Here is a 17,146-nt window from a genome sequence, read left to right as displayed (position 1 = left end):
AGACTAAAAGAAGTTGACTTTTTGAGTCAAATGTGGACTCTGGATCTTCCATTAATATTTCAAAATGGTTGGACTTAAAAACAATTTGGGATTCAGTGGAAATATCAGCAAACCTTACCCGTTCCTCTCTCTCTCTCTCTCTCTCTCTCTCTTCCTGTTCCAAGCCATGGAAGCGTCAGCAGGAGCTCCTCGAATTCTCACTCCTTCCTTCCAACCAAACACCGAAACCATTAAAAGACGACTCCTCCAAAAGGGAGTTTTCCCCACACCCAAAATCATTCACACTCTCCGCAAGAAAGAAATCCAAAAATCAGTCCGTAAGTCCAAAAAACTCGATGATAAAACCCTAGATAAAGCCTTATCTGAATCAGAGAAACAAGTAATTGACGAAGAAGCTTACTTTCAAAATGTAACTCGTGAATATAGAGCTGTTACAAGTGAGTTTAAAGCTAAAACCAGTAATAAAAATGGAGTCTTGATGGTGGGTAACCCATGGGAAAGGTTAGAGAGAGAAAGGTTCAGAGAGCTTGCTAGTGGAAGTAAAGAGTATGGAGGGAAAAAGCTGAAAGGAGAGCATTTAAAGGATTTAAGTGAAATTCTCTCTAAACGAAATATTACTGAACATCAATGGCTTTTAGATGAAGACATTGAAGAGGAAGAGGGCTGGATGGAATCTGAGAAAATTAAGGGTTTATCGCCAAAGCGTCAATATGGGGAGGCAGACAAAATTAGGTTTCTTGTGAATAGGTTTGTGTTCATATTCTTACTAAAATCTTAATTCCTGAGAAATTTTCGAAATTTGTTTGATTACTGAAATAATATACTTGTTCATGATTTTGTGATGTTTTAGAATTAGGGTATGTTTCAAAATTACATTTTTTCTAATAGAGAATTGTGATTGAAGATTTGAAATTTCCTCTTGGTTTATTGATGAGTTTGTGATATTTTAGGATTAGTGTATGTTTCAAGATTAAGTTTTTCTAATAGGAATAAAAGTATGATATAGAAGTTTGACACATCGAAATTTCAAGTTTGAAGTTTGTTTATTGATTATGGGTTTTGATGGTTTAGGTTGAATTCTTCAAACCTTAGCATGAAAGATTGGAAATTTGGTAGGTTAATGAAACTATCAGAATTACATTTCACAGAAGGACATTTACTTAGAATTGTTGAAGGACTTGGTGCTCTTGGAAATTGGAGAGTTGCATCATCTGTTGTGGAATGGGTATACAACAGTAACACCTACAAACATAAAAAGAGCAGGTAACCTATTTGCTTTGTATTCGTATCAAAGAATCTTTCATCGAGTAGATAGGTAGTAGGTGGCTTTAAATATCATTTTATGTCATAAACTGCTATGCGCAAATGCTCATTGTTATGTCCTCGAATAGAACAGAACACTTCACTCAATCATTTATTATGACTGCAAATGTTCACTCTCATTTGCTAGTTTTCACATGGTTAGCCAATACTTAAGTAGAACACTTGAGATGTGCAGATAAATTGGTGTTTGCATATTATCAACCTCTTCGTATTTAAATTATAAACTGAAATTGAGATGTGCAGACATCGAAGCTGTAGCGACACGAATCCTGTGTTGTAGCTAGCGACCTCGAAATCCTAAATTGAGGATCTTCTAGATGCATACTTGTGTAGTTAATGCTCATGATTCCTGTGAAAGGTCCTTAATCTTGGATTTCAATGCGGCTAGCTTGAGATTCAGGATTTGGGATGCTACAGGAACGATTGGAAAAAACGGGCACAGCGGTATCCAAGCAAGAAAAATAAGTTTTTTTTTTCTTATGAATGGGAGATCCTTAAAAGACAGTGATACAAAGTTCCGTTAACTTGTGTTCGACTCTTAGATAAACTGTTGTGCTTTCGTATGAATGGATTCAGAATATGTTGTGCTTTCTACTGAAATTTTATATGTGTTACACAATCCGAGATAAGTATTATAATTTTTCAATATGAATTGCTGTTTTATTTTTAAGGTTTGTGTATACAAAATTACTAGCAGTTCTTGGGAAAGCTAGGAGGCCCAAGGAAGCTCTCCAAATTTTTAATCTAATGAGGGTAAGTCCAAACGACTTTGTTAACTGCATTTTTTCCATTGGAACTGTTCTTCACTTCAACTTCTATTTATTCTAATGCAGGAAGACTGTCATATATACCCAGACATGGCAGCTTATCACAGCATTTCGGTTACCCTTGGTCAAGCTGGGCTTGTGAAAGAATTGATGAATATTATTGAGTTAATGAGACATAAGACTTCCAAAAGAATAAAAAATATGCGCCACAAGAACTGGGATCCATGCCTTGAGCCAGACCTTGTTGTATACAATGCTGTAAGAAACTACATTTTCAGTGTCAACCTAATAATGTAAACTTCGATCACTTTACGTGTTAACTAACTCGCTTTGTATTTTATAAAATGGTTTTCAGGTACTGAATGCTTGTGTCCCATCACATCAGTGGAAAGGAGTATCTTGGGTTATGGAGCAAATAAGAAAGAGTGGCTTGAAGCCCAATGGAGCAACTTATGGCCTTGCCATGGAGGTATTCCCTTAATTATGAACTTGAATTGAGATCTTATGCCTAATTCTTTACTTTCCGTATGAATAAGCAAAAATGGTAAATCTCTGTGACTTTAGGGGACTATACCTTAATGAGTTGCTTTTATGCTTCTTTGGAGCATGAAACATAACTCTGCCAGAATTCAACACTTTTATGTGTTTGAGAAACCAGAGATAATGCCTAGTTGAGACATCTGAAACATCAATTTTAATTTTTCTTCCGAGGAAAACATTCGTAGTTTTTCTTGGCGGCATGGGATGTTTCTTATGTTCCAAATATAAATCTACCCTCAATTATATCTGTATTCAAGTCTTACAGGACATACTTGTTGGAAGGTAATGTTGCAATCAGGGAAATATGATCATGTCCACAAGTTATTCGAGAAAATGAAAAGAAGCGGGGCAGTTCCAAAAGCTATCACATATAAAGGTATTTTGTTCTTTGGTCTCTGGTTACCTGGTACCTGTCGTCTCAGATTCTCTGACATATCTTTTTGCTCTGAAAATTGCAGTTCTGGTAAAAGCCTTTTGCGAGGAAGGTAAAGTGAGTGAAGCTATTAAAGCCGTCAGAGATATGGAACAAAGAGGGGTGGTTGGAACTGTAAGCGTCTATTATGAATTAGCATGCTGCCTTTGCAACAAGGGGAGATGGCAAGCAGCTATATTGGAGGTATATTTTCGACTATTTACTTTGTTACGGTTTCACCAACAATTCGTTAAATTAATTGCTCTGGTTAGATGACATAATTTCATACAGATTCTTCAACGAGGTAATGGCATATTTGATTTTTTTTTTTTCCCGTCCGGACAATTTTTTTGTTAAAGTGGGAAGATAATCCCGTAATCAGGTTTTCATTTGATTAAATTTCTGCAGATTGAGAAGATGAAAATGCTTTCTCTCAGTAAACCTTTGGAAGTAGCATTCACTGGTATGATAATATCTTCTATGGATGGTGGCCATGTGGAGAATTGCATACGTCTTTTCGATAAAATGACAGAGTATTGTTCCCCAAACGTTGGGACCATAAATGCTATGCTAAAAGTCTATGGGCGTAACGATATGTTTGTGAAAGCAAAGGAGTTGTTTGAAGAAACAAAGAGGAAGAGCTCTATATGTAGTAGCACCTCCATTAATGGTGGTGCTTCTTCTCTCGCACTAGATGTATACACGTACGGCTCAATGCTCGAGGCATCTGCTATTGCTCATCAATGGGAATACTTCGAGTATGTATATAAAGAGATGCATCTCTGTGGATACCAGTTAGATCAAAACAAACATGCCTGGTTACTTGTCAAAGCATCCGTAGCTGGAAAGGTAAACTATGGTTTCTTTTATGTCAAATTTCTAGGCGCGTTAGACGAGGAATGGAAACTATCGAATTTAAAACTTAACGTGGTGGGGTTTTTTTTCTCAAATTCACATTTGAAATCTAACTCGAGATCAGAAAAAACAAACACCGCCCACGAAAGAAAACAAAATCGAAAATTTCTGATTGATTCTGCTTCATTTGTAGTGGCATTTGTTGGAACATGCATTCGACACCATTTTGGAAGCAGGAGAGATTCCTGACGAATCATTCTTTACTGAGATGATATGCCAAGCTATAGTTAGGCAGGACTATGATAGAGCTATTATTATCATAAACAGTATGGCACATGCTTCATTTCAAGTCAGTGAGAAGCAATGGACAGACCTTTTCAGTGAGAGCAGAGATCGGATAAGCAAGGAAGGATTGCAGAAGCTTCTTGATGCTCTCTGCAGCAATAAAGTGGTAGAGGAAGCCATTGTCGCAAATTTAACAAGATCATTACAATTTTTATGTCGATCAAGTGCTTATCTTACTGCTCCGGGTGGTACTGAAGGGGATCTTTCTGATACGGGCACCAGATACGATAATGGGGTTTCTAACCATAAAGATAGTGAATCATTAGTTAATGATATCGACCATACCACATTGGAAACTGGCTCATCAACCTCTTCTGGCAAATCGAAGATTGTGATTGATGATACGATAACAAGTCTATCAGACAAAAGGGACATAATATCTGAGCTAAGTGAGAACTCCCAAAATGGTAGTAGTTTGGAAGCAACACTCGACTCGCTAACCAGCAACATTGATGAATTCAGCAAGTCAGAGCTTCCGCCTTCCGCAACGGAGATACTTGAAGCATGGAAGGAACGTCGGTACAAGGAAGGTATCTTCTTGCCATTTCAATCTCAACCCAAGTAACCTAATATCATTATATGAACTTTTATGTATTGTAATTACTAAAGAGCTTCTTTCATGTTTAGAACCCTTCTTCGAACAGCTTTTTCGGCTGTGATTATGTACTGTATAACATTCATTATTGTATGAAATCAAAGGTCCTTACTCATCCCCTTCTCTCAGTTAGAAAGTGATTATAAGGAGTTAGAGAAGGGATCAAGTTTCCTGCCATAGTTTACTTATCTGTTCATAATTTGAGTCAAAAACTACAATCTTAGTATATCACAAAATAGTAATGAGAACAAAAGATGGTTCATTCATTCATTCTTTCATGTACAAAATCAAATATTTCATTTCAGTAAAAGAACACCTTAAATAAGCTTCTTGCAGCTAGAAAATCATCCCATCTGCCACTGCATCCACAAAAAAGAAAAATAGTAAGTATATCTCAAAAACTGATTTTGCTTTTCCATTGATTAGGAAGAAAAAAAAGAAGATGAAAACCTTAAGAACGGGTTCGCCGTTCTTAGTTTGTGCAGCAGCTGATTGTTTAGCCATAGCTGTCATTTGTGCCTTAGCTGCTTTTCCAGCGGCAGACTTCTCAAATTGCTCTTGCCTGTAGTTGTTAAATTGATTGATTTTTATAAGGATGGAAATAACAACAACTCTTCATCATCAATTAATTATAAGTCCAAACAATTAGTAATTCATAGTATTATGAAACCCTAGCTCGAACATAAAACATCATTCTTGAAGAGAAGAAAAGAAGAATCAGAATTATAACAAAACAATAATAATAATAATCCAGCGGGTATCGGGGGCGGAGAGATAAAAGGAAAACGCGTTAAGAAATTAATTCTGATTTGAGAATTGAATTGTGAAGTGGAAGGGGTGGGCCGGTGGGGGATTGAGTGGGATTTACCTTTTCTGAGCGGCTTCGGCTGCCATAGCTCGAGCTTCCGCCGAGGCAATTCGATCTTCTTCTAATCTCTGTTTCTTATTTCCACTGAAGCACGAAAAGCACAAAACCATCTCTCTCTCTCTCTCTCTCTTTCTGACTTTCTCTCTCTAGGTTGGATCTTTCTTTGTAACCTCGTGTGTGTGTGTGTGTGTGTGGTTTGACTTTTTATACTATATAAAAGCTTACGAGTGGCAGCAGCAGTTGTAACTAATCCTTGGAGCGAATTGATCAACGGAAACCCTTGGATACCCGTGGATAATTTCTTCATTTTTCTGACTTCAGGTCAACCGTCTCCTGTTGTATTCGTGAAGGGAAATTCGCCTAATGTGTACGGAATGTGGAGGTACCAGATTCGATCGTCTCAGTGGGTAAAATTCATGACTTATTGAACTTAGGTTATTAAAAGTGTAAACAATGTAACAAATTTGTCGGACTTTAAGCCTCTTTCATTAATATTGAAGTTAGGTAGTTACGTGCTTATCACATCTTCCTGATGTATCAATGTCTTGTAACGTCTAACGTAGATCGTAGTCGATTAAAAAAAAGTGCAAGGAATGCAAATTTCTCAGATTCTTTATGTCACAAGAGTAAAAAAAAACTAGTTGTACCCTTGTCCTTTAATACCATTTGGTTGTTCGTACCAAATTTAGTTAACTCAACTTTGTCGTTAGGCTAAATTAGGTCAAATTGTATACTTAGAGTTTTCCTTATCCGCGACCGCGAGGTGTTTTTATCAAAAACCCAAAAATAATAGTGCTTTTAAATGATATGTTTTTTTTAACAAAAACTCCACCGTAGACTTTCCTTTTTAATTTTTTTTCCTCAGTCACTCGACCAATTATGTTTCATAATATAGTATAATTCATTTTTATTTTTTACAAAAATTAATATGACACAATGAATAAGTGACCTATCTATCCTGCAAACCTAAAACAACAAACATACCTATATATTATGGACGCGGTTTTGGGGAACAAAAAAAATTCCCCGATAAATAAAGATTTTAGTTAATAACAGGGACATCTTTTTGGTCGCGGTTTTGAGGACTAAAGAAAAATCTCGAGGGAATAAATTTTCTAGGGAATCCATGTTTTCTTGTATATTCTCGGGGGAATATTTTATTTTAGTCCAAAAACTCAATTGACCACCTTTATCACCTTCACCACAACAACTTCCCACCACCACCATTATGACCACCACCATTGTCACATCTTCTCTTTCCTCTCTAACTCACGGTTACCCCCCTTCTCTCTCTCTCGCTCTCAGTGACTATGTCTCTGTTGTTCTCACTCTAGATCTCTCTCTCTCTCTATCTCTTTCATTGTATATCACTCTCATTATTTTTGTCATTGTAGACATATCTCTCTCTCACTATCTACATCTCTCTCGCAAGCTTTATCTATCTTTCTCGCAGTCTCTCACCCTCTATCTTTCTCTATCGCTCTCTCTTTCTCTCGGTCTATATAGATCTCTCTTTGGAAATCATAGAGTTTGTGGCCACGAAATGGTAATGGCCACGAAACGTTTTGTGACCACAAAATGTTCCATGACCACGAAATCCTCGAGGAGGGTTTCACTAGAAACCCTCATCGATGCCAGGTTCTAACAAAGGGAACACTTCCTTTTGCCGAAGCGGTGTCTGTGTGAGAGAGGGATAGAAACAATGAGAGTTCGATCAATTGAGAAACAATGAGAGTTTGAGAGAGAAACAGTAAGAGATCGAGAGACATAGATAGTGAGAACAATAGAGAGAGATTGTAAGAGATAGACAATGAAGAATCAAGAGAAAGACTAAGAAAAGAAGAGTGAAAAGAATAAGAGAACAAGAGAGAGATGGTGCGGGACAACGAGACAGAGAGCAATAGGATAGAGAGGGAGAAAGAGAAAAAAAGAGAGAGATAGGGAAAGAGAAGATGAAGATTAGGAGCAATGTTTGATCAAGTCAATTTATGGATTAAAAACAAATATGTCCATGAATCAATATTTATTGACTCAAATTTTTATTTCAGGAGATTATTTTTTTGCTGCCAAAGCAGTGGAAAATTTTGTTAAAAGGACACTCTTAATTGATACTTGACAAATTAGTACAACTAACGGACTTCCATATATTCTATTGTCTAGTTATTGGTTTTTTTAACAATGTGATTAGTTTATTGGTTTTTTTTAACAATGTGATTAGTTTAAAGATAGTTAGATGCACGTAGACAACTGTCATTTCTTAGTTTCATGATATTGTTTTTATATTTGGATATCCTCCACGATTTTAGGAATCCTCAATTTGGATACACTCCTCTTTTTATATACAGTATACTTTTAAGAGAGGATCATTAATGGTGATCATGTCTTCCTTTTCTTTAGTAGGAGTATTATTTTTGAGAAATAACAATTTCGGTGGACCATTTGATTCTCGGCTTCCCTAGTAGAGACAGTAAGATTTGAATCTCGACCTCACACATCTCTAGATAAAGAGACAAACTTCACATTCCACTCCATATTTCATTCCAAATGGTAAGATTTAAATCTCAGACTCCCTAGGTAGAGAGACAGAAATGAATTCCACATTCCACTCCATGGATTTGTAATGATATTTCTCAAACTCCTAGACAGAGCATCTCCAATGGGACACTCAATCTCTAACACTTAAGAGTGTCACATAGACTTTTTGGAATTTTTGTTAAAAAATCATCTCCAATGGAACACTTTATTAGACACTCTAACATGAGGGGGACACATTTATTATAGAGTGTCTAGAGAGCGAAATTCTAAAATGAGACTGTCTACTTGAGACTCTCTAAGTGTTAATTTTAAATTTCAATCAATAGAAAATCTTTCTTTTCAACTACTTTTTATCTATTGAATGAAGGACATGTGCATTAAATATAGACACTTTAGAGATATCCATTGGAGACCAACAAAAATTAGAGCGTCTCTGTATTGACATTTAGGAAAGAGAATCTTTATTGACCCTCGACAACTAGGACTTTTAGAGTGTTTGTTAGAGTGTCCCATTGGAGATGCTAGTCAATAGAAAAAGGAAAAGAAGCTGAAGAGTTCCATTGAATGAATACAAGAAAGAAAAGGAAGCATAAGCTAGTAACAAAATCTTTACTGTTTTATTGATTTACACGTCAAAAGATTCAATAAATTTCAACCTAACTCAAACTATAGATCAATTAACACATCAACAACAACAAAAAGAAATTGTGCCTAATTATGTTCAAATTTTGAAAAGAAGAAAAACAAAGACCCATAAAACTTCACAAATTCACACTTCAAGATATAGTTAATTAATTATTCTTTAACCAAGATCATGAAAATTCATGATTAATATTGTTAATCTTCTGTTCACTTTTAGACCTTATAAACTCTTTTTTGCTAATCTTCTTCTTAATATTCATTGATGAATTCCTCAAATTGTTCATATCACCCTTGATGAAATCCATCAAATACCAGAAAATAGAAGTGCAAATTATGGCTAAAGATCTTCCATATATAATCAAGCACAATAATATCAAATTTATAACCATAAAGAACCAATACTTACAAGAATATGTTTTCAATGAGTTAACCAAATTCACCCTTTTTTTCTTCTTCTTCTTCATCAACCCATCTAAAACTAGTTTGGGTTCTTGAGTAATTTGTGATGATGGTTTCACAGAAATTGCTGATTCCAATTCATGTGATGATGAATTCTTCTTAATGTTATTGTGAAGAAGTTTTTGATGATGATGAAGATCATTAGCTGTCTTTTCTTTATTCTGATTGTCTTTTAACTTGACAATAATTGGAACCCAACCTTTAGAATCTGAGTAAACAAATCTAACAATCTCAATTTGTTCTTGAGACCCATCAAATTGTTGATAAATCTTTTGTTTTCTGTCTTCAAGATCTGCTAAAACTGTCTGGAATTTGTCTATCCCTCTATTCGAATATGGGTTCTTGTTCTTGTTGGTTTTTTTGAAGCTTAACTTTCTTGGGGAAGAAGATGAAGAGCTCCATTGAACATAATCTTCTTGTTGTTGTTGTTGTTGAAGTAAGCTGCCATTACCATTACGACAAACAAAAGGCTTGAGCATTTGATGAAGAAATGATGTTTATTTAGTTGGTTAATGGAGAGGTTTATCTGTTTTGTTAATTGCTGCAGAACTTCTTGTTGACTAGTAAATGGTAGTAATTGAGAGAGAGAGAGAGAAAGAGAGAGAGAGAGAGAGAGCAACTATTGAAGAGGGAGGGGTTCATTAGATAAGATCGAATTTAAGGGGTTTGAGTAATGAAGCTTTAAATGTATTCATGCCCATTTGCCCCTTCAAAGTACAGTCCTGGGTAAGTCCTAAAGAACACCATGAGTGTGGCCAAATCCCTCACCAAATTTTAAATGGATGTTGATCCAAATATCAGGTTTTGGGGGCAAAAAGTCAAATTGTGAAATTTGAGTGGCAAATAGTTAAACTTTGGAGGGCACAACAAATTGAATTTTGTATCAAATCAAAGGCTGATGCATAATTATTTTCTTTTTTCTTCATTTCCAACCCCACCCAGTATATTAGTATGAACTTTTCAATCTAATGGATTTATTTTCTATTTAATATTATCTTCGGGATCCACGTATTAGCATCAAAATGTTTGGAATTCTTAAACAAAGGCTCTTCTTTGTTTGGGTCCACTTGCATTAAACGATTTTTGGCTTAGCGAAGAATAGATTAAAACTTTAAACACTCAATCATGGAGACAAGACTGTATTACTATATACAACACGGAAGCGCAAATATCTTTGGGAGAGAGAGAGAGAGAGATAGATTAGAATTAAGTGTTACTTTTTGTAAGCGTTACACAAGCTCACTTGTCTGCAAAAGTAAATTGACCAGCATAAGTGTACCAAACTAACCACTAGTGTATATACCTCAAACAGTAAATAGCTTTGGCACCTAAACGGATATCACTCGCAAAATGATGCACAACCTGCAGTGTGATTGTAGTAGAGAAGATCAACAATTCATATAAGGTAAAGATCAATCATATAAATATCAGAGAGTTATGTTAATTCTCACCGTAGGTATAAAATATACTTCACTTATGAATCATCATCATTATCATTGTAACCAAAATCGTCATCATCCTTCATGTATTTCTCCTGCACTGCTGCTATTGTAAGACAGTTTGGTCAAGAAAAACTAACACAATACTCATTATCATAAATTCTTAGCCACGAATCTGCACATTATACCTTAGTATCTACAAATTTGATGGAGTAATATTCTGGAGTAATTGAGTTCTAATTCATCCAGGAAGTTCAATATATTCAGAGCAATGATATGAAGATCTAAGTGGGTAAATGAAGCCACTCGGCCGAGCTCATCGATACGATGAAATTCGGGGTTCAAATCATGCCACCCTTAACTCCTCGCGTGATTGTGTCAAGGGATAAATATGTAGACCGGGGTTTAATTTGGTGTCTAAGGTTTACTTAGTTAGGATATAGGTCTTACAAGCCTTAAACTTGTTGGCTCTCGGTATCCTAGTTGATGACAATCAACATTTTGAGTTCAAAATACTAAAAAAAAAAAAGAGTAGGCACTTTTCTACGAAAAAGTAAGAAGGATATCTGTAGTAGTCCCAATCAAGAGGACCGGCTGCTATTTTGCTGAACTCAACTGCACTCGCATCTATGCCAGCAAATATATATCCATTGCTCTTGTCTATCAGTTTGACAAGATTTCCAACACTTTCTTTATCCTGAAGAAAATGAAGTAATTAATGGAAATAACACATCTTGGAAGAAAACCATGAGTAATCAGAGACATGGTGAAGAGAGAAATAAGTACCTGGATATCTAAAGGTGTGAAATTAACCAGGTTATTATCTTCTATCACTTCACACAACTTCTTTGTAAGATTTCTGTAGTGTGAGAGGAAATGAGAAGATAACTACCGCATTACTTCACAGTCCAAATTCCAAAGTCAAATACGCAGACTAGAAAGCAACAAAATTACCGGTACTTAGCAGAACGAGGGTCTTGATCAAGATGATCCTGTAAATAAGAGAGATCTTCGACGTCTGCATAGAACTCCAGGTTAAAAGCTGCAAAAACATTAGAGTAACAAATAGTGAGGCATAAGATTTAGGTTATAAGGGAATTTTGCAATTCAAATTTACATAAAAGGTCTTGACCAAACCTAGCTTCCCATAGCTCTCAATGAGATCAATCTTCGACAAAACATTAATGTGTGGGAGTGCCAGATGCAACATGGTTGACTGCGAGAGAAGCAATGCACTCACGTATTTTCCAGGATCACTGCATAGATGGGCATCAACTAAGTGCATGGCAGTTAGCTGTCGAAAATAAGTCCAAGTTAGACTAATAATGTAATATGTGAATAAGATTCCGGAATAAAGAAGCAATATAAGCGCAAATGGATAAACCAGCACTGATTGAAGATATTCGTACCCTTAGATCCAACTTCTTTATGATTCTATTAATAACATTCTTGGCATTTGTATGGAGGCAAAATAGTTCAACTTGGCCCGGAAAATCAAATAGTAGATAATGATCTGCAAGGATTAAGAATTGTTGTTAGACAAGCACAAAATTTTATTGATAATAATATATCTTCCATGAATCCGGTAAGCAAATAGTATCATAAAAAGAGCAATATAACAAACTATCATGAAATAAAGTATAGGTTGCAAAAATTTATTTAATGTAAAAAATCTTTTCTTCAACATGTAACTAGTTAATAAAGTACATTATGAATTTAAGGATGCCGATAAGTAGTAAAATAATCGCGCTGGTAGGATGTCACCCTCTTTTATTTGAATTTCATGTATGCGTATGGTCACTACAAAATTAGTTCATTTGTTGCGTTTGCACCTATGCAACCAACAAAACATAATTTTCATTTTTCTATTTTAATTCATGTCTGAAATTAGTTCATTTTCTAACACTTCGTAACCAACATCAAAGCACATACTAACTATCAAAACTCGGGGTTTTGTGTAATACTGTAATGTAAGCTATAAAACTTAACGTACTCACCTTTAACAAGAGGTGCTAACTTGGACACCAACCAGTCAACGTTCTTCTCCAAGTAATCCATACAATAAATAAGACCTAAATATAATTATACATTGGTTGTCAATTACTGAAGACACAAACCCCACATCAACGAGGAAACAATAACAGTTGAAGTGCCTAACAAGGTAGGTCAAAGAACAATCAACAATCTACCAAGAGTATACAGTGGATTATGGAATACCAATATCTTACCTCCATTAGGACCAAGAGACTGCTGAACCATTACGTCACTGAGTTTTATGAGATCCTCGATATTAATAGCACACTCATACCTATATCTTAGAGTTAAGGAAAATCACCTCCCCGAAAAAAAATTGTATAGTGGTACGTTAAATAGTCATTTCGTTAAACAAAAGTGCGGAACTTTGTTTTGATTGGATACGGCAATGCATCATTTGCAGGATCAAGATTGATGATAGCTACTTTCCTGTTATCAATGAGTATATCGATGTCATCAAATTGAATTTACTATTGCTTTCTCAACTATGTCAAGAATGTATGAAATCTATACTATGAAAAGAACAAAACTTCCCTCTGGCTTAATCTTCTAAGAACTTAAAACAAATATAAGTGAAAATGTTCAAATGCAATTGAATAACTAAAAATAATAAGTTCAACTAAAAACGAAGGGTACCTTCCAATGAGACTGAGAAACTGGGACATGCCATTACAATAAGTTGTCTTTCCCGACCCTGGCGGACCGATTACCACTTGACCAAACACCATCCTTCAATTCGATCAAGAAAAGATTTTCTTACCTGAAAATCACTATAAAGATCGTCAACCAAAAATGGGTTTTGAGTTTCAATTTTTGTCTAAGTTTTAGCTTTCTTCACCAACTAAATTTGCTAATCTAGTTATCCAACTTATACCAATTTACTAGTAAACTGCATCAATCCCTCATGAGTAACTAAACAAAATACATTTCCTGCTTGAAACTAAAATCATGGGTACTTCTAAATCGTACTCTTCTCTCAGTACTTTAAACAAACAGTTTATATATAACCCTAAAACAACACATCACTTTACTAGTTTGGGATAATGAAAACGAAAAAAATTAACATCAGCCGAGCTAAAATATTCAGAGATAAAGTGATGAAGAACACATCACTTCTAAATCGTACTCTTCTCTCAGTACTTTAAACAAACAGTTTATATATAACCCTAAAACAACACATCACTTTACTAGTTTCGGAAGAACCTCTGAATTGTCTTCCTTAATAGTTCGGTTTTTTTGTTCCTTTTCTCTTCTGGCTAACGATGAAGAAAGATGAAGAAAAAGAAAAACCCTTTATTATAAATTGCTCGATTTGATTTTCTTGTGGTCTTAAATACCCCTATTAAAAATGAAAATAGATCTGAGACGTTAATTTTTGTTGACCTCTCTTAATGGTCAAACCATCAACGGTTGATCCTTGAGGCTATAAAATTACATCACATTCATTAAAACCCTTCATCTTTTGTATGTATGTATAAAACCCTAAAACTTCTTCTCTGCAATTCTAATGGCGGTGAAGCTATTCTCTCTCTAGCTTTGAGAAGTAGAAGTGAAGTCTGACAAAATGAGTTTCATGACTACTAAAGTTCCTAAGAAAACCCTAATGAAACTCTTTCTCTGTACCAAAAATCTCCATCGTTCTCTCTCTACCGCTGCCGCAACCGAGACTCGATCTCAGAAGTTAGAAAGAATCGCTGATGAATTACTCAACCTGAATAAGCTCGAAAGACATGATTACTCAGTTTTATTCAGATACAAATTAGGGTTAAACAATTATGGTCCAGCGATTTCCGGTCTTGATTCATCGGGTGGAGCTGGAGGTGGATCAGCAGCGGCAGATGCGAAACCAAAAGCTGAGAAAACAGCATTTGATATAAAACTTGAGAAGTTTGATGCGGCTGCGAAAATCAAAATCATTAAGGAAGTTAGAACTTTTACTGATTTAGGGTTGAAGGAAGCGAAGGAATTAGTTGAGAAAGCTCCTGTTGTTTTGAAGACGGGATTGACGAAAGAGGAGGCGAATACGATCTCAGAGAAACTCAAGGAATTAGGAGCTACTGTTGTATTGGAATGATTTTACCCTTGTTTGATTTCATTTTCAGTTCAAATTGTAGAATAATTAACGTTAATCTTCGAATTTCGGAATGAAGATTTGGGGTTTTTTTTATTTAGTTACCAGTTCTTTAACACAATTGATTCTGGGTTTTGATTAATTAAAGAAATGATTACTGATTTTGTTCTTACTGATCTAACATTGATTCGACGAGATGAAAGTTTTGTTCTTTTGTAGAATTGATCTGATTACTCACTGTTTCTGAAGTTGAAGGAGCTAAAATCATGAAGAACAAAGGGAAGATAGTAAGATAAATCCCACGATAAAAGGTTTCCAACTTCTCCAAACTTCACCTTCATGAGCTATTTAGGTAATTCTAAAACCTCTCTTTCGGAATTATAGAATTCAATTAAGGGTTCTTAGTAATCTGAAAAGGGTATATAATCTCTATACTTTTATGGGTTTTAAATATTGTTAGAACTTAGAAACTATCAGTCTGGATTTAGGTTTGTGAAATTGAGTGTACAAGACATCTATATTGACTCCCATATTGGGTTTTGGTTGATGCATAATCAAACTAGGACAACTTGGGTTTGATTTGATGATTTTGGATTTAGATCAGTGCTATATCCAAGAAACCTTTAGTTAGATGAATGCATAATCTATAACGTGAACTTGGTTAATTTCCATGTCTCTTCCTGGATTTCATATTGTTTCTTTCATGTACTACAAGTATATAGAGATGCATAACAATGTGTGCAGAATATAGCCATAATTATCGAGTCTTTCATAATTCGGTTAGTTTTCATACTTAAATAATCAAGCAAATAAAACGTAGATTATTGACACATGGATCGACAGAAGCAACTCATTCAAAATGCTCTTTACAAGACTACATCTATATCACACCCCATAGAATCGAAGTGACTAATTACAAACTCCAGCTTCTTGAACCGCCTACTCCAACTACTATCCATTTACGGTTCGTACTAGATCCGACCAATTGCTTATCCTACCTCCTTTACGTTCTTGATATCCCATCTTTGTCCCCAGTAATGTCTTTCATTGGTATATCTCGACCCTCTCCTCATTACTTAGTAAAAAGTGAGCTACCCTTTCAATAAAAGATACTATCACTACCTTTCTCTTTTGAATAGGCCCTGAACGGGGAAGTAAGTCTGGAATGCCAACATACGTCTACTATCAAATTCACCCGACCCGATTGCATCCAATTTTGGAAGGTCTAGTGCAAGAAGTCATTGAATGGGTAAGTTGCGAAAAAAAATTATATCTTTCGTTTGTTATGTCTACATGAGAGATTTAGGTGATACATTAGAGGATTCATAAGCATAGGCTAGAAATATGCTCTACTTATACAAGACATTTCCATAGATTGCAGACTCCAACAAGTACTGAAGTAGATTAGGAGTTCACTAAATGATCTTCATTGTCGTTCTATTCTCACATGAACCATCTGCATACATAGATCCAAATAAATCAGAAATCACAAAAAATGGGGCGGATGACTTCGACATAGCATACACAATCCAAACAAGAGAGTCCTAAGTCCTATCTATACGAGTCCTGAATTTTGAAGAGGTATGCGAAGAAAAGTTTCAAGTGAAACGAGAGAATTAGGATTCAGGAATGGATGCAAATTATGCGTGTTTCTGGATTTTGTTGACGCTTTTAGCAATAGCATCCTGCTTCATCATTGGCTTCAGCCGCTTTTACTTCCGGTCCTGCTACTTAACTAAATTTCGCATCTGTCCGCTTGTTTCTACGGGCTCAAATGATGCCACACTACTTGACTAATTTTTGCAGGACTCATTTGCATAGGTTCAAACGATGCCACACTACTTAACTAAATTTCGCATCAATTTTCTCATGTGATAGATGAAGCTATGTTGTGAAACAGTGAAAGTCACTTTAGTTAAGTACTACAAGTATATATACGTAAGAGCATCTCTAATGCAAAACTCAAAAAAATCTCTATCCGTCCTGTTTGTCGAGTTCTAATTGACATCCTCACTTTGTCACTCATAGGTGGCAAAAATAGAGACTCTCAAATCTTTGTATGTCTCCAATGCAAAACTTTAAACTTGTTTTTTTATTTACAAAATAATTAGTTATTTTGGAAATATACGAAGACTTGATTTCTATTGGTTGAAATTTAAATATTGATGAGTTCGACAATTATAGATATATGAAGAGGACACTATTTCTAGAGTGTCTTCTTAAGATATCTCTATTCCACCCTCGACAGTCGACACATCATC

The 17,146-nt window shown here is 35.4% G+C and overlaps 4 protein-coding genes across 11 annotated transcripts; 1 reads left to right on the top strand and 3 right to left on the bottom strand.

The window, feature by feature from the left end:
• Positions 1 to 4,951, top strand: DG1 (Tetratricopeptide repeat (TPR)-like superfamily protein). The gene is made up of 9 exons (XM_086645335.1): positions 1 to 747; positions 1,072 to 1,263; positions 1,995 to 2,076; positions 2,157 to 2,348; positions 2,446 to 2,559; positions 2,913 to 3,006; positions 3,089 to 3,246; positions 3,451 to 3,891; positions 4,091 to 4,951. Exons 1-9 carry the CDS (start codon positions 65 to 67, stop codon positions 4,805 to 4,807), a joined length of 2,673 nt encoding a protein of 890 aa, XP_086501461.1. The 5' UTR covers positions 1 to 64; the 3' UTR covers positions 4,808 to 4,951.
• An 85-nt stretch (positions 4,952 to 5,036) lies between these two features.
• On the bottom strand, positions 5,037 to 5,916 carry LOC147532492 (uncharacterized). The gene is made up of 3 exons (XM_086645338.1): positions 5,706 to 5,916; positions 5,288 to 5,399; positions 5,037 to 5,196 (listed from the first exon to the last, which is right to left on the bottom strand). Exons 1-3 carry the CDS (start codon positions 5,813 to 5,815, stop codon positions 5,182 to 5,184), a joined length of 237 nt encoding a protein of 78 aa, XP_086501464.1. The 5' UTR covers positions 5,816 to 5,916; the 3' UTR covers positions 5,037 to 5,181.
• Positions 5,917 to 8,818: 2,902 nt separating this feature from the next.
• On the bottom strand, positions 8,819 to 9,936 carry LOC147532491 (uncharacterized). Its single transcript, XM_086646545.1, has one exon. It carries the CDS (start codon positions 9,818 to 9,820, stop codon positions 9,053 to 9,055), a length of 768 nt encoding a protein of 255 aa, XP_086502671.1. The 5' UTR covers positions 9,821 to 9,936; the 3' UTR covers positions 8,819 to 9,052.
• Positions 9,937 to 10,514: 578 nt separating this feature from the next.
• QQT1 (P-loop containing nucleoside triphosphate hydrolases superfamily protein) lies at positions 10,515 to 15,160 on the bottom strand. 8 transcript variants are annotated; one of them, XM_086646537.1, is made up of 12 exons: positions 14,018 to 15,160; positions 13,451 to 13,574; positions 13,199 to 13,243; positions 13,009 to 13,088; positions 12,778 to 12,852; positions 12,190 to 12,293; positions 11,918 to 12,074; positions 11,735 to 11,822; positions 11,567 to 11,639; positions 11,347 to 11,477; positions 10,793 to 10,891; positions 10,515 to 10,703 (listed from the first exon to the last, which is right to left on the bottom strand). In XM_086646537.1, exons 2-11 carry the CDS (start codon positions 13,540 to 13,542, stop codon positions 10,816 to 10,818), a joined length of 921 nt encoding a protein of 306 aa, XP_086502663.1. In that variant the 5' UTR covers positions 13,543 to 13,574; positions 14,018 to 15,160; the 3' UTR covers positions 10,515 to 10,703; positions 10,793 to 10,815. The 8 variants fall into 8 exon arrangements, with proteins under 8 accessions (XP_086502663.1, XP_086502666.1, XP_086502669.1 ...); XM_086646540.1 differs by having other exon boundaries at positions 13,451 to 13,888; positions 14,003 to 14,889; XM_086646543.1 differs by having other exon boundaries at positions 13,451 to 13,929; positions 14,003 to 14,863.
• Between the last annotated feature and the right edge of the window lie 1,986 nt (positions 15,161 to 17,146).

The sequence above is a fragment of the Eschscholzia californica genome, unplaced genomic scaffold, assembly GCF_041429995.1.
Source record: "Eschscholzia californica isolate CP2 unplaced genomic scaffold, dmEscCali1.0.p SCAF_6, whole genome shotgun sequence".
Classification (NCBI taxonomy): Eukaryota; Viridiplantae; Streptophyta; class Magnoliopsida; order Ranunculales; family Papaveraceae; genus Eschscholzia; species Eschscholzia californica.
The sequence above is the reverse complement of the archived record's forward strand: the minus strand, read 5'-3'. Positions and strand labels throughout refer to the sequence as shown.

Excerpts from the sequence above, each read along its gene's own strand:
- LOC147532492 (XM_086645338.1), bottom strand. The coding sequence starts at position 5,815 with ATGGTTTTGTGCTTTTCGTGCTTCAGTGGAAATAAGAAACAGAGATTA. Across the intron at positions 5,400-5,705 it reads GCCGAAGCCGCTCAGAAAAG|GCAAGAGCAATTTGAGAAGT; the intron begins GTAAATCCCACT and ends TAACAACTACAG.
- LOC147532491 (XM_086646545.1), bottom strand. The coding sequence starts at position 9,820 with ATGCTCAAGCCTTTTGTTTGTCGTAATGGTAATGGCAGCTTACTTCAA.
- DG1 (XM_086645335.1), top strand. The coding sequence starts at position 65 with ATGGTTGGACTTAAAAACAATTTGGGATTCAGTGGAAATATCAGCAAA. Across the intron at positions 1,264-1,994 it reads TACAAACATAAAAAGAGCAG|GTTTGTGTATACAAAATTAC; the intron begins GTAACCTATTTG and ends TTTATTTTTAAG. Across the intron at positions 2,077-2,156 it reads AAATTTTTAATCTAATGAGG|GAAGACTGTCATATATACCC; the intron begins GTAAGTCCAAAC and ends ATTCTAATGCAG.
- QQT1 (XM_086646537.1), bottom strand. The coding sequence starts at position 13,542 with ATGGTGTTTGGTCAAGTGGTAATCGGTCCGCCAGGGTCGGGAAAGACA. Across the intron at positions 13,244-13,450 it reads TTTCTCAGTCTCATTGGAAG|GAAAGTAGCTATCATCAATC; the intron begins GTACCCTTCGTT and ends CATTGATAACAG. Across the intron at positions 11,640-11,734 it reads CCTCGTTCTGCTAAGTACCG|AAATCTTACAAAGAAGTTGT; the intron begins GTAATTTTGTTG and ends CTCACACTACAG.